Source organism: Apaloderma vittatum, unplaced genomic scaffold (genome assembly GCF_000703405.1).
Source record: "Apaloderma vittatum isolate BGI_N311 unplaced genomic scaffold, ASM70340v1 scaffold16383, whole genome shotgun sequence".
In the NCBI taxonomy this organism is placed as follows: domain Eukaryota; kingdom Metazoa; phylum Chordata; class Aves; order Trogoniformes; family Trogonidae; genus Apaloderma; species Apaloderma vittatum.
Window position 1 is genome coordinate 60,800 of NW_009708803.1, and position 14,852 is coordinate 75,651.

The following is a 14,852-nucleotide window of genomic DNA, read 5'->3' on the forward strand; positions in this document are numbered from 1 at the left end:
ACAATTTCACCATGGGCAGACCCATAAAATCTCTGACCAATAAACATGTAAATATAAGCTCTAATAATAAACAATATCACTTGATTCTTATATTATCTGTGAGCACAGTAAGGAATACTGGAAGCTTGCTGCCATACAACCTGCAATTCCAAAACAAATAAACAAACAAACAAACATTCTTTTCATCGCCATTTGCTTTTTCATACCATCCTCACACAGAGAGGATTCACATCAACAATGGCAGCTGCAACTCTGGGAATAAAGCAAGCGAATCCATGTAATGCTGATTTCCATTATTATCCTCTAAAACTTACGTTTGCTTGTATTAATAATGAACTTCCATTTTCTCATTAGTTCACAGGAGGAAGAAGCAATACGAATGAAGTTAAAAGTCCCAGTTCACCCACTGCTGTAACTGTAATGGAACTCTTTTTGTTTTTTTCTTTTTTTTTTGGTTATGAGTTGAAGCAGAAGGCATTTAACTACAACACAACTCCTCCATTTCTTCTGGGCATTCACTCAACATAAGGGAGCTGACAGCAAAGAACTCTTATCCAGGAGAGATCAAGAAGGGACTCATACTACTCCTCATTCAGATTTTCTTCTTAAACTGTGTTTCCCCTTTAATTTGTTGTTAATCAGGAAAAGTTACCTTGTGTAACAGACACTTCCCACATGAGAGTGAATCAGCACCCGGACCAGACAGGGCAGCAGCTTCGGGGAATGAGCTGGGGAAATACCTTCCTGTCTTCAGCAGACGGTCCATATTGCTGGATTGCCATAGCTAATAATAGTTGGAACACCTACTAGATGTTCATTTTAAATACACGTATCAATCCCAAATCTCTTCCACAGCGTTGCTGTATGCAACCCAATGAAATGTGTCCTTGTACTTGAGAGGTGAGCTTGTAGTTTGCAACATTATTCCTGAAATTCTCCAGAAGGGTCACACTCAATAACATAAATCCCAAAGGTCCCATTCCATCACACGCAAGAGTCCTTGTAGGACAAAGGCAAGTTCCTCTTGCTCTTACACTGGATTCTCTCACATGAAAAGCAAAGCAGAGATGATCGAGACAGATGCCTACAATTGCTCATAGAAGAAACTGTCCTTGTTTGTGACTACTTGAGCAGCTGATCAGTCACCTGAGCTATCTTTACCTGGGCCATTGCTCTGAAACTTCCAGTTTCTCACAAATACGCAAAAAAACCAGAAAGAAGACCCACTCTTTAATTTGTTTAAAAGAAGACAGGCCAGATGCCATGCGGAAATCTTCAATCCGTATTAGTTCTTAATGGAACGATTAGTAGGTATTAGAACTGTTTTTACTTGCATCTTTTCTTGCAGCAAATGTAAACAGAAAGTTACGAACTGTATCCCAACGTGTCTGTGGGAGGTCATCAAAAACTACTCTGACAGAGCCTCTGCCCATTTCACACGAAATGCTTTGTTCCCAACTGCCACTAAAGGTCTTTATTACGACAAAATTCACAAAGCCCTCAACGGGACAGAGTAAAGCTCAGGCACACAAACTTTTAGGATATGAAGAGCATCAGTGACATTCTCTCAGTTACCAACAGATGCTTTGTTAATAAAACTTGCATATACAAATGTCCACAAAATGTCTTAACAAGATCAGCTGTGACAGCTAAAGATAACAGCTGCCATCATGCTATGTCATATCAAATTACTGCAAACAGACTTTTTTTTTCCACATTGTTAACTCGAGAACATTGACTACAAACAAATACAGTTATCTACAGAGCAACTCAAAGTGCAAGATATTTTGCATCACTTCTGCAGAAGAGCAGTGACTTCAAGGACCAGATAGGAAAGTAATTCTGAACAGCTGGAAATTATAATTGCAGTGTAACACAGCAAAGGCAAACACTGTTTCCTAGAGTCAGCCAAAAGCCAAACCACAGACCTACCTTAAGATACAGAAGCAGCTCTTGGCTCCAGAAGATAAGCGACAGAATCCAAACCTCTGCTTGCTGTCAATGTCTGTAAGCACAAATGTAAAGTTCTGCCCAACTTGGTTAACTGCATGGCTGAAAATGAAGAGAGTAAGAGGAAAATATTAATGCTGAGCTAACTCTGTGTCGAAAGTATCTAGCCCAAGTCATCGAACCTGCAACATTTCCCCTTTAAGCATAGATTTTTAGAGAAATTAACTTTGAAAGTATACACCCTCTAGAAACTTAAATATGCTAGTTGAGCTAGTTGCTTGGTGAGGGAGAAGTGGTGTTGTGGGTTGCTTGGGTTTTTTCCCCATTTTTAAAGTGTGGGAGGATACTTAAAATGTGTTGATCTTCAAATGAAGATGGTTATGACTATCGACCATCTTCAATGCAGTCCCCACTGTACAAATCAAACCCATGTTCTCTCACATAACCTATTGCTTTATTGCTTTTCATTTAAGAATTGGTTTACTCCAAGAGCAAGACAATGTTTAACAACATGATAAGCTTCTTCAAAACTTGGATATTAATTTGTAGAAGCTTTATTATCAATGTACCAATTTTGCATGTATGCCAGACACATCACTCCAAAATGTCCAGCAAGTGGGCCCATGCCAGGCGACTCCCTCTCACTCTAGCAGCCAGGCATTGAGTTCCAAGGAAGACTAGAACAGTGCACAAAGGAAGAGAAGAGAATCTAGAATTGCAAGTACACTGTGCTACAGCCAGCCACGACCACAGAAATAATTTTGATGGGCTTTTATATGATTTTTCAAAATTATGTCATTTGCTTCACAAGTAAAGATCTTACTGGCTCTTGAAGAATAGCACAGGGGAGCTAATAACATTCCTAGATGTTGGCTCCCACACGCCACAGTGGGAAGTATCGCTACAGCACAATCTGCCCAAACTGGAAAAACACACTTTCGGAAAACACCACAAAACAAAAAAACCACAACCAACAACAACCGCCACCAAAACAAAAAAGCAAAACCACAGACAACACAAAAATCAAGAACCAAACCACTGAAACTAACAAACAAAAACCCCAGAGCCCAGCATTTAAAAATTCATGTCTTTAAAAATATTGTAACTTACATCTATATTTTACCACTAACAGTTTACGCTTGAAATAGTACAATAAGATGCTTTACATTTAAAGCACAGCACTTTTGGAATGCTCTTTATTAACAAAATGAAAGATGTTCTTGAGATATTACCACATTTGTTTAAAGTTAGACAAAGGCTTATGTGCAGTGATAGTAGATTCTGTGCGAACCAAGCCCAACTCTCAGTTTGTAGAGATGTCCTTTTACTGTTTAACAGATATTGTGACATTAAGGGTGAAGTTTGGACTAATACCATCCCACTTCAGATCTGAAACCTTATACTGACAGTTTAGGTTTAGTGAGAAGTGACTAGCATTTACATGTGCATCTTTATAAGCCACTCCTACAAACAGCAACAACAAAAACCCAACAAATTCAAGCCCATTGAACTAACAGCCACAAGCTTTAAAAGCAAGCAAATATTCTCTTCCATGATACCATATACAAGGCAACAAACAACTCATGTGAGAGATCATACAGTCAGTGCCTAGAGAAAAAAAAAAGATGTTCAGAAATAAAAGCTGGATTGGAAAGATGTCGCTGTCCAGCTCACAGAGAAGAATCTTTCCATGCACTCCAAAGAGAGAAGGAAAATCATGCAGTGAGGAAGATGAAAAAGTGCTCCGAATTCACAGATGAACAAAAGACAGACATTTAAAAGCATTTCAGTAGTCTGAGAATTAGACAGTGTAAGTACCATCATCCTACGGAAATCTAAATGTCAACAGAGCAACCACTTCCACAAACCACCCTGAGCTGCCAGGGGATACCCAAAAATCCCTTATTGGTGTTGTGGTTTATCTGTAAAGCTTGGATGTAATGTTACTATGGTGATTTTAGTACGGTGTTTTAAAAGAGGATTATATGCTTAATTTTAACAAGGTTCAGAGCAGAGCAAGTGTGAGAAATAGCATTCTAGCTGACAATTAAAATTATGGAACAAGGAAAAAAAAACATGCTTCATTTGCAGCAGGGAGAAACTTGTTTATTAAACAAGTGTGACAAGTTGTTAAGGTCCTCCAAACTAAACCTAAAGACTCTAGCATTTATGTGATCTGCAGAAACTAAATATGTCTGAGAGGTCTTGCTCAGGTTTCAGCTGTCAGTTTTCCCAACATAAAAAGTGCTTTTCCTAAGATCTTAATGTCAGTACTTAAGATCCACTGCTCTATTTTCAGATGGGGAGAAGGATGGAAGCACCACAAATCTCATCCCCAGCAGTCTGAAGGGAGGGTTGGAGAGAAGGTGCGAGAGAGGAAGAGTGATTTCTTAAATATCCCACATCAGGCCCAGGGAGGGGTCAGTCTCTTCTCCCAAGTAACAAGAGATAAGACAGGAGGAGGTGGCCTGGGGAGATTTCCATTGGACATTAGGAAAAATTTCTTCACCTAAAGGGTTGTCAGGCGTTGGAACAGGCTGCTCTGGGAAGTGCTGGAGTCACCAGCCCTGGGGGCATTTAAAAGTCATGTAGGTGTGGTGCTCAGGGACACGGTTCATTGCTGGGTTAATGGTTGGACTCAATGATCTTAAAAGGTCTTTTCCAACCTAAACAACTCTGTGATTCTATGACTATGCATTTCTGATCCCTTGTATCAGTATTTCATTGTAATTTGTACCAATCATTTTTCCACAGATCCTGAAGAGACATCTTACACAGAGTATAATTTCAACGGAAGGCACTATTCCATGTTCCTAAGTTATTTGAACAATGAGCCAGTACCTCCAGTGCTACATTAAAAATAATAATGTTAAAATCTCTCAGCATTCCAGAGATGCGAGTACTAAAATTGTCACTGCTAACAACAAGGCAGCCTACTTAACTGGGGACAGTCCCTAAGTATTTGGAAGGCCTTTACTCAAACCACTTCAGTGTTTCTCTTTTTGCTCAGAATGAACAAGGCAATATATATATATTTTTTTTAAAAAAAAAAACACTCTGAGGACAAAGAACTATAGTAACTGCAGATCTGATCCAAAATACAACTTTTCAGGCACATACAGAGGGCTAAAATCCCACTAGAGAGTGCTAGTCAACTCTGTAAGATGTGTCTGACGTATAACTAAAGACTGCATTTCTTCTAGAAGCAATTTTATTTCATCTCATAGTACAGGAAGTGTTTCCTGAGAAGTCTGAGGGCAATATTAAAGCATTTGCTAAAGTAATTTCATTATGGGGTTACCTGCTTTTTTAAATGCAATATAAGAAATGTATAAATGCTCAGTAGTTGGTTCAAAGTGCATAAGGAAAGAGAAGATCAACCAGTGCAAATGCACCACTGGTTGAGTTCCAGGAAGAGCCTGTCAGAGCAGGTATTCCCAGCTGCACTGCGTCTCTCTGGATCGCGGTCGTATTAAAAATTCATGTGCATGTAGGGATACAAGACCGTTTACCTTTTTGCTGTAACTGGCCGGTTAATTCCCGCACATGGTTCAAAGTCAGCTCAAATTTATATCACAGAGGACTATAACAAGTATTTACTTACATATATGCACCTACACACACCCCTATGCATGCGTGCCATGCACATGCGCGTGTATTTTTCTGCACCAAGAAGAGAACACGCACCCCTTTCTGCTGCCATGCCCTTAACTTGGGATATCCTCCACCTTCTGAAGTACTGAAAGTCCATTCTAAATTTTAAATTATTAAGTATGCTCTGGGTTACAATCTCACCATTACGTTCAAAATGGCTGGCTTAGAGTCTTTTCAGTGACAGTCTGTGATATTCAGGCAAACAAACAAATCCAGAAATGGGAATCACTTTTCATTATGTTCTCATTTGCACCCCATATGGGTTTTCAGTGTTCTTATCATTCAAAATGTTATATTGCTAGGGGAAAAAAACACAAACAACAGAACAAACAAAACCCCTAGGTACAATAAACCTACACAGAGTAACCATAAATATTTCTAGTAGAAACATACACATGAGACAAATAGATGTATTTCCCTGCTCCCTCCTCTTAGACAAGGCAGAAGATGATCAGCAAAAGGAGATTCCAAATTATAAGTACTATTTGTGGCTTTTAAAGGTCATCCAAGTCAACAAGCACCTGTTAAGTAGCTCATGTTGACAGCCCAGGATATTCAAATTCTCGTTTTATATACACATCGAGGGCAGCAGAGGCACTGGTAATAACGGCTGGCTCCAGCAGCGCCTCACCAACGTCTCTCAACCCTGATCTGCAGGAACCAGCCCGAGGGCTGAAAGAACATCATCAGCACGATCCACTCAGGCGTTCAGCTTCCTCCCCCCCAGATCACTACACTGGAGGACAAACGCAGCCCTGGGTTTGTTCCGTAGGCTCCTCTCTCCAGAGAAGCACTGTAAGACTTCCTCCCGTTCATGGAATCTACTGACCAGTATTTCAAGACAACTCAGAAATACCAGCTGGCCTATGGGTGGAGGGAAAATGAAAAAAATTAAAACAAAATTGGACAATAGCTCAAACGAGAAATGATACTAGAAATGGTTGTTGATTTATAAAGAAAATCAATTTCTACTGTAAATATCACAGATTTCACTGAAATGAGAACAGAATTCTAGCAGTTTAATCACAGTTTAAGGTCAGTTTCATCATCCGTGCGCTAGCTGACCTACGACAAGCAATTCGAACCCAATTAATTGGTGCTCGTCGATGGTATGAGCAGTAGTGCATTCTTTCAAAATTTCAATGCCCCTTCTTCTCATGAAACCATCAAAAATATGTCACAGTGAAAGCAAAACAAAAAAACTAAAAAAGTTCTGGAGTTTTCTAAACTACAAGAATTAAATAGTCTCCGTTCCCGTCAAATCAGCTGGAACTAACTTTACAGTTTTTCTCCACAAAATTAGAAGCAACATTAAGTAGCCACCAGGTAAAGCACCAGCATTCCAGCAAGATCAAGAGGCCTTTAAATGGAAAGCACTTAATCCATTGTTCTGCCTGTATTTTGGCGACTAAGAAATAAAATATATACTCAAATAAAGTTTTCTTATTAATACACATATTTGACAATTACTACCTGAGCATTTTCACACCCAAGCATCACAGAGAAGTAAAACAAAATGCACTCTTACTGCTGCCACTGAACAGCTCAAACTTTTAAAACTTTTTTTTTTGACGGTGCCCATAAAAACCCCAGGATAAAGCGATTCTAAGACTATAATTTGCACTTGGGTGCTTTAAATCACAGCCAAGCAGACAGAACATTAAGAATGGTATGGTTTTTATTTTCTACAGTGGTTTTATTGACAAGCTTATTTTCTTGTAAAGTTTGAAAAGCTAACACTACCTGTCCACATAGAAGGGGAAACAAAACTTGGTCAAAGTCTGTAGAACTTCCTGTGGAGAGAAAGAGAGATAATTTATACATCTATTGGGAGCAATAAATCTAATATTAACCACATCACACAATTTCACAACTTTGCCCTGAAGAAATAAGAGACAGATGAAGAAATATGGGCTTTATCAATTACATGGAGGGAGTACCAGGCAGTCAATCACATGAAATAATAAACATGATCAAACTTCATTAAAAATGAAAAATTAATCAAGATTCACACATGGGCAGGCAGCAGGAGCCATCCAGCAATTCTCCACAGAGCAGGAGGAGGTTGGGTTGTTGAGTGTTAACACCTCTCTAGGGACAATCTCTACCCTGACCATATGGAACACAGTGAATAACACCAACCCACATGGGCTTGGCCTGGCAGGGCCACTTCTGCTGGCACAGCTTTTGACTGTTACCTAGGAACAGAGGTCTGGGGGATTAGAGAATACTTCCTAACATCAGCAAGACAAATAACAAAAGATAAAGGCAGTAGGTCTCACAGAGGGAATGTTTAACGTCGCCTACTGCTATTAGAAGGGAAATCTGAGCGTTAAAAGACTGATTCAAATCACGTGTATTAATTTTAATACTAATTGTTTAACCTACAAATCATTTTTGAGAAGTTGCGCGGAGAAATTTTTAAGGATAGCCCTTGCATGGTATCAAATACAAAGCAAAACTGAAACTGTGATCAGAGAAATTAATCATTTACCACTTTACAACTTCAAATACAGCCATTACGGAGGCAAACCCAGAAAGATGTTAGTCCCCAAACAGTTGTGTTCATAGACATTATACTCTCCTATAACATGCAAAATTTGAATTCTGTAACCCGTAACACACCATAAAGGTCTACCCAGTCTGCAAACCTTTACTACCAGCCAATTCCTCGTTCATTCTCCTTCCCGCTTAAATATTTCAGGACCTGAAATGTAAACTATATTTCTGCTTTCAGCTGAAACAAGATGACCCTGACTGAATAAACAAACCCTCCAATAAATTCAACGCTTTTCTGACCAACAGCAAGAAATTACCATTAACAACTAAATAGGCACTTCTCGCTTCATTTATTTCTAAAACCAACACCATCATTCAACAAATAAACTACATCAATCTAATAACCTATTCAATGAAGCAGAAAACATATTGACTCCCTTGCAAGAACATGTTCCTCCTACATAATTCAACCAAGCACATCCCATTCTTAGCAATGGTTTCAGGCTCAACTGCTCATAGACTCTTTGGAGGTTTCCTGACAACTAAAACGTGGCAAGTTCTGAAGATTTCAGACAGAAACAGATATGGAAACTTTGACTTCTTGACAGTTTATTGATAGATTATTTAACAAGCTCCTGTTTTTAAAGAACAAGAAAGGCTCTATTGAAGAATGCCATGTAAAGCAAAGCAGCATCCTTCTTTCCATTGCAGCAGGGAACTTGGGAAGGAGCTATACAGGTTTCAGAGTAAACTCTGCAGAAATACGTATTTTGATACAAAATAATGCCTTGATAGCAGAGGCCTCACTAATGAGATTGGGTTCACCCTAATGCAGGAACTCACCGACTTCCACACAGATCGACCGCCTGCTGCACAACTCTGCTTGTGCCCAGAAACTACATCTTCACACATTTTAGCTACTACACAGTTGTCCTTTAGCCACAACTGAAACTTTCAGGCATAAAATGTTTTTTAAAAAAATAGCAACAACCCCCCCCGCATTTTAAAATAATCAAAATTATAAAGACAGGAGAGTAAAGTGTCTGTATTTTTATTTCCGGTATTAATACAATTGTCCTCAAAATAATGACTGCACTTCTGTCTTTTAGTAACAAAGCCATGTAGCTGCTACATAGAATTTTGATTACTTAAATAATTACTGTAAATGCAAGTAAAAACATTCACATAATAAAACACTTCAGCATGTCATCAGCATTGTGTTATTGTGGGATAAGTTTATTACTCAGAACTTACTTTACACTTGTTTCTCAATATTTATAGCTTCCTAAACACAGAAAACAAAATTTTCACTTAGAGGCAATATATTCAATCTATACCACTATGCATTGCTTTGTCTTTTAAAGAAAAGTTTTACAGTGATATTATTACGTGTTTTTTACAATGTTCTTGCACATAATTTGCCACTCATTATACACCAATACTTACCTGCCTTGATTTACAACTAAAGAAATTGAGACTTGTACAGGTTAACCACAGATGTATTTTCAAACTTTAACTATTAAAAAAATACAAAAATCATGTACATATTTAGTTTATAATTAGCACAACTGCTGATCTTTTCCATGCAAGTAGTCAATTTTTGCTCAGTTTGCAAGCTCGTTGCTATAAAAGCAATGCAGTCATTTTTTTTGCCCTTTTTTTCTTTCTTTCTTTAATACTGCTCAGTTTGCAAGACTAGCAAAGCCTGCATAATACGCAACTTCCTAACAGACCTCTTTAGGTGGGTAGTTACTTATGGCCTAGAAAAAACATTTCTTTATGAATTCAAACAAAAACTGTAACAAAAACAAACCTAGAATCACTCCATGTCAGCATCTTACAATCCTTTTTATTTTTTTACCTGATATAAACCAGAGGTGGCATCAATAACCTCTTTTCCTATTTTATTCTCCTATGCCTATCTTTTTAAAGAAAAACCTACATAAATGCCTCTAAAGCACCCTCCCTAAATAAAAGAAAGGGAAAAAAACCCCAACCCCCCCTCCAACAACCCGGCCACGCAGCTGATCAGCGTAAATTACCCAGGAGCTGAAAGCAGCCTCTCTGGGGTATCACGTGCCAGTTTCCTGGATCAATCCCCAAGTTTATATTTTCACAAATCTTTTTACATGCAGTTTGATTTTGAACATTTTAATGAGCAAAAAGCGCATCTCTAGCAGCCAGTCGCCCCAGTTAAAGTGCAGGGCATGAACCGGGTCCCCGAGGGCCAGAGCCCAGCCGTGTCACCGGTGGCTGCAGGACATACACCACCTGGCTCCCGCTCCCAAGGTTCCAACTCTTTTCATAATCAAAACACTGCTGACATTAGAAACCCCACGAGGGTTTTCTAAAATCCTTCCCAATCAATAAAGCCAGTACATAACTTATCGGAGACAACGCAGAGCTCATTGATTAAGTTTGGTTTCAGTAGCAAAGTTTTCAAAATAAATGAGGCAGGAATACAGCGTTCAGCCCTTCGGTGTCACACAGCGCTTCCTGGGGGCGAGGCAGCCTCTGCGAGGATTTCCTCCACACACGCACGCGAGCAAGAAAAGCTTGAAAAGCCTGTGGAAAGCCAGGTTGCTCAATGCTCACAATATACACTTGGCTAATGTCCCAAATTATCTATACGCTGAGATGAAATAGTAAAGGAAGTTCAATACTGCCAAAAAATTTTGCACAGTCGCTTGGAATTCAATATGCAAGCTGCATCTTAGCTCAGGTCTTTTTTATTTCTATTTCTCAACCTGTCACTGTATGCTTCCGCTTCCAAGCCAATGGAGCTACCTCGAGCCTCCTACATCTACACTGTCGCTATTTCTCTTGTTCTGACAAATGTCGGCAACAAATATCCCATGCTGCAGCTACAATTAAATAAACTGCCCTGATAAAATGACATGCAAACTGATGGTTTGATGCGAGACCAGCGGACTGTGCAAACCATCTACTCCTACAGCAGACATTCAGAGTGCAACAAGAAGCCCAAGTAGAAGTCGGAGAGAAAAGAAATTAAAATACAGGCAGAGATCTGTGAAAAATGATGAATGATTAAGGCAGGACACTCAAATATTAATGTGAGTCAGAGCTGGGAAACAACACACCAGAAAACCCAATAGGTTGGGGAAGGGTGCTTGGAAGCCTACTGGGAAACCTGAGGAAAACCAGGAAAAAGCTACAAAGACTTCCCAGAGCACAGACAAGGCCTTAGGCTGGGGATCACGCGGAGGGTAGGGGGGGAATAGAGCAAAAAACACCAGCCCAGAAACTCCACCACCATATTTCAGGAAGCACACGTGTTTTTACAGGAGGACAATTCAAATATCACAAGAGACGGAATCACTGCAAGTAAGATGAATTTTCCATGGAGAGAAGAGATGACTCAGTGACGAAAAAGATCAATGCGCTTTTATTTCCCTGCCCTTAAACCAGAGGTGAGGTATAGGTGAGGCTGCTGTAAGGGAATCACTAAACGGAGAGGGTGGAAATACAGATAATTTCCATCTTTATCCAGCTTGAAATATCATCTCGATCCCTGAAACAATCACGAAATCAATCCTCTTTGCATGGAGAGGCACAAGAGAGTTTTAAGAGCGCATGAACAGACTGGTGAAGGAAGGCAAAATATTACCCAATTATTGTGAAATTTGGGTTGTATATTAATCTACCTTACAACCACGAAATCATAAACTGCTCTTACATTTAAGTAATCTATTTTAATAATTTTAAGCTAACAATTAATTAAATCATCCACTGCAATGGATATACGGGTGTAAGAATTCAAAAATGTTGCCAGCGCACCCAAACAACCAACTTAAACCCAGCAACAACTGCTTAAAACCCACAGGGTGGTGAAAGAAGAGTGCAGAACAACTAAGAACACCATAAATACTGTTAACTCCACAGAGCTGGCCCGAAATTCGTATACGTTTTCCTAGGAAAGGCAACATCTCTCTGCTCAGTAATAAGCACCTCAGAAAGCAGTTTTGATAACCGCTTTGAGCATCTTGCGAAGGAACTACTTACAATGGACAGGCAAACGTAGCTGTGTTTCAAAATGTTATTTAAGGAACATCAGCACAAAGAATTCAACCGCTAACCTGAACATAGCTATGGGTAACGAACAGCGATCAGTACCCCTTGTGCTTTGAAAATTTAAACTTTAATTTGCATTTATTATTAGTGTCAGTTTATATTATCTTACATCAAATCTTCCTAAAGTTATTATTACAGATTATTCTCATCAATTAACAACTGCTACATAATTAGGTAGTTAAAAATCAGGATGAGCATTCCAATTCATATACTTCACAAAATGCGATTCTCAAAATAAAGAGCATCCTGCACGCAGAGGCCAGTGTCACACAGCCACAACAAAAAGCCAAGGTTTTGCAAGATGATGAAGCAGAGAAAGCAAAAATCAATGGACTTAAACCCAAGATTTCCCTAGATTTTAAAGATTTTCCTACTGATACAGCTCAGATACTTTATTTAAAAAATCATTGCCCATTTAAAATATTTATGTCAAATTTCATCTTGCATGGATTTTATTGTAAAATCTTCTCACATCTTAGAGCAGTGCTGAATGTTACCGGTCTTTATAACAGTCAAAATATTTTAGGAATCGAATCAGCTCTTTAAAAGAATGTTCTACCTCAAAAAATCAGGAGCATAATTTGCTTAATAGTATTAATTTGAATTACCTGAATTTAGTTTTATCTTTATTTTTTTAATTGTACTTGTATTCCAATATACCTTCAAAGCACTAGCTCATCCATCAGCTCTTTTTGAGCAGTTATAAAGCTTGAATTCAGAGAGGGATTTTCTTCTAATAAAGTCACTTCTCCCTGCACGAGGGTCAGAAGAATGGTACCCAGTAGGAAATAACATCATTGCACTGAAGGTAACCAATTGTTCTCAGAAAATGCTCTTTTTAAAAAAAAAAAAAAAAAAAAACCCCATAATGAGAAGAGTGTAAAATAAATAACATTTCCTAAGCATATCGTGGCGTGCTACCATTTAAATATTTTAAACGTACAAAATACGTGCACAGATGGGCAACTTTTCCACTTGCATTACTAAAAACATATTTCAAGATAAAGCTCAAAATCCCTGAATTTTTTAAACCTAATTGTGACTCTGTTTCTTAGAATTCACACCCCAAGGCCAAAGCTTTCCTGCCACCAGCCCTTCAAATCTGATTTGGACATTACACGGGAGGAGGCTCCAAGCCTCCCCGAGGTCTCGCTCCTTTTACCACATACGCAAACCCAGCCGATAATGGGCCTGGGCTGAATTCACTGCTCTGCACAGCTCCTCCTGGGACACAGGCCTAGCAGATGTGATAAAAACTGTGTCAGAGAAGTGGCTCTAGTTTTTGCCTTAATGACAACTTCAACTTCTCAACTAACAGAACAAAAGAACAGAAATGACTATTATTTTTTTTTCCTGTAGACAAAAATCTGAGAGCCAAGCAGAACTAAATATTTCAGCAGTTTCTCAAGGAGATCTCCTCAAAAAATGCCTTTAAAACGCCTTTAATAAAATTACGATTCACTTTTAGTCTAAGGTAAATGGATTTGTGCTAATGTGATAAAAACAAACAAAAACCTACAGCTACTGTTGTAGGAATAATTGTTGCAGTCTTAAATCACAAATAATTGAAAAATTATACAAACGAGCATTAAAAAACAGGTCAAATTATGTGCATAAACATTGATCAATTGGTAAAGATAAGAAGTGTCCGTATCAGAAAGCTTCAATACTAATCGAATTAAATATATTTTAAACATTTAGTGACTAAACCCAAGGAATATTTTCACTTCCACATTACCGAAAAATGAGCTGAGAACTATTAGCTGCAAAAAGGTAACCACATACTTCTCCCACCGTAAGCAAACTGCACAGCTATATCGCATCAGAAACGAAGCTTTAAATATAAACTTTGGTTAACATTTGTTAAATATTATAATCTGGCTTAAGATGACTGGCCCTTTTAGACGTCGTCTCAAACGCTCTATTCAGCTACAACTGCATACCCACTTAATCAGCAATCATTGTTCTCCGAGGCAGGACTTTGTTGTCAAGACAAGCACCGAAACCTTTAAAAAATTTCAGAACTGGCATAAGAAAAAAGTGATCTTTGTCAAACAAGGACAAATTTATGCAAATCTTTTATAAACATTCACAAACATTTATTTAGCTTTTGAAATGTTGGCCTCATTTGAGAGCATGAAAATGAGGGGGAAGTAGGAAGATGCAAAGGACAGCTTAGAGGCTGGCACACTACATAAATATTCAGAAGGAAGATTATAGGATTCATGTTAGGCTGTCTTAGGCTTCTCCAAAGTCCACATAGAATAGCAAAGAACAAAACTAACGAGAAGTAGAGCAGATGTTAGACAATGCAGCAGCCCTCTTTTCCACACTCACTTGGCTATACTTCGATGCTTTCATTTTTTCTTTCAATATGGTTGGGTCATTCAAGGATTCTCCTATAGACTCTGTATTGTGGCTACAGAGCTATAAGCTGGACCTCTGTCAGCTTTCCAAAAGTTTCCAATGAAAAGGCATTATGCAAATTCTACCTCTCTGACTCTCTTTCAGGAAAAAAAGCCTCCAGTATGCAGTCATTGGAGTATTGGAAGTCCCAGCCTTCATTTCTGTATGGTTGTGTTTGCCTTAGGGCCATGCTGCTTGTTTTGACAGTGGATCCCCCTAGATAGTTGGGATTAGTCGAGCTTGTTTAGATA

At 38.7% G+C, this 14,852-nt stretch overlaps 1 protein-coding gene across 1 annotated transcript in view; it reads right to left on the reverse strand.

Annotated features, from left to right (window-relative positions):
* The window catches only part of LOC104271878 (DENN domain-containing protein 1A-like), a gene marked incomplete at both ends in the record, with an annotated part of 102,486 nt that overhangs the window by 54,771 nt on the left and 32,863 nt on the right, over window positions 1-14,852 (reverse strand). The window contains 2 exons of the mRNA XM_009866693.1: window positions 1,933-2,052; window positions 7,348-7,397. Coding sequence (XP_009864995.1) covers window positions 1,933-2,052; window positions 7,348-7,397 — 170 coding nt within the window. The remainder of the gene's footprint in view (window positions 1-1,932; window positions 2,053-7,347; window positions 7,398-14,852) is intronic.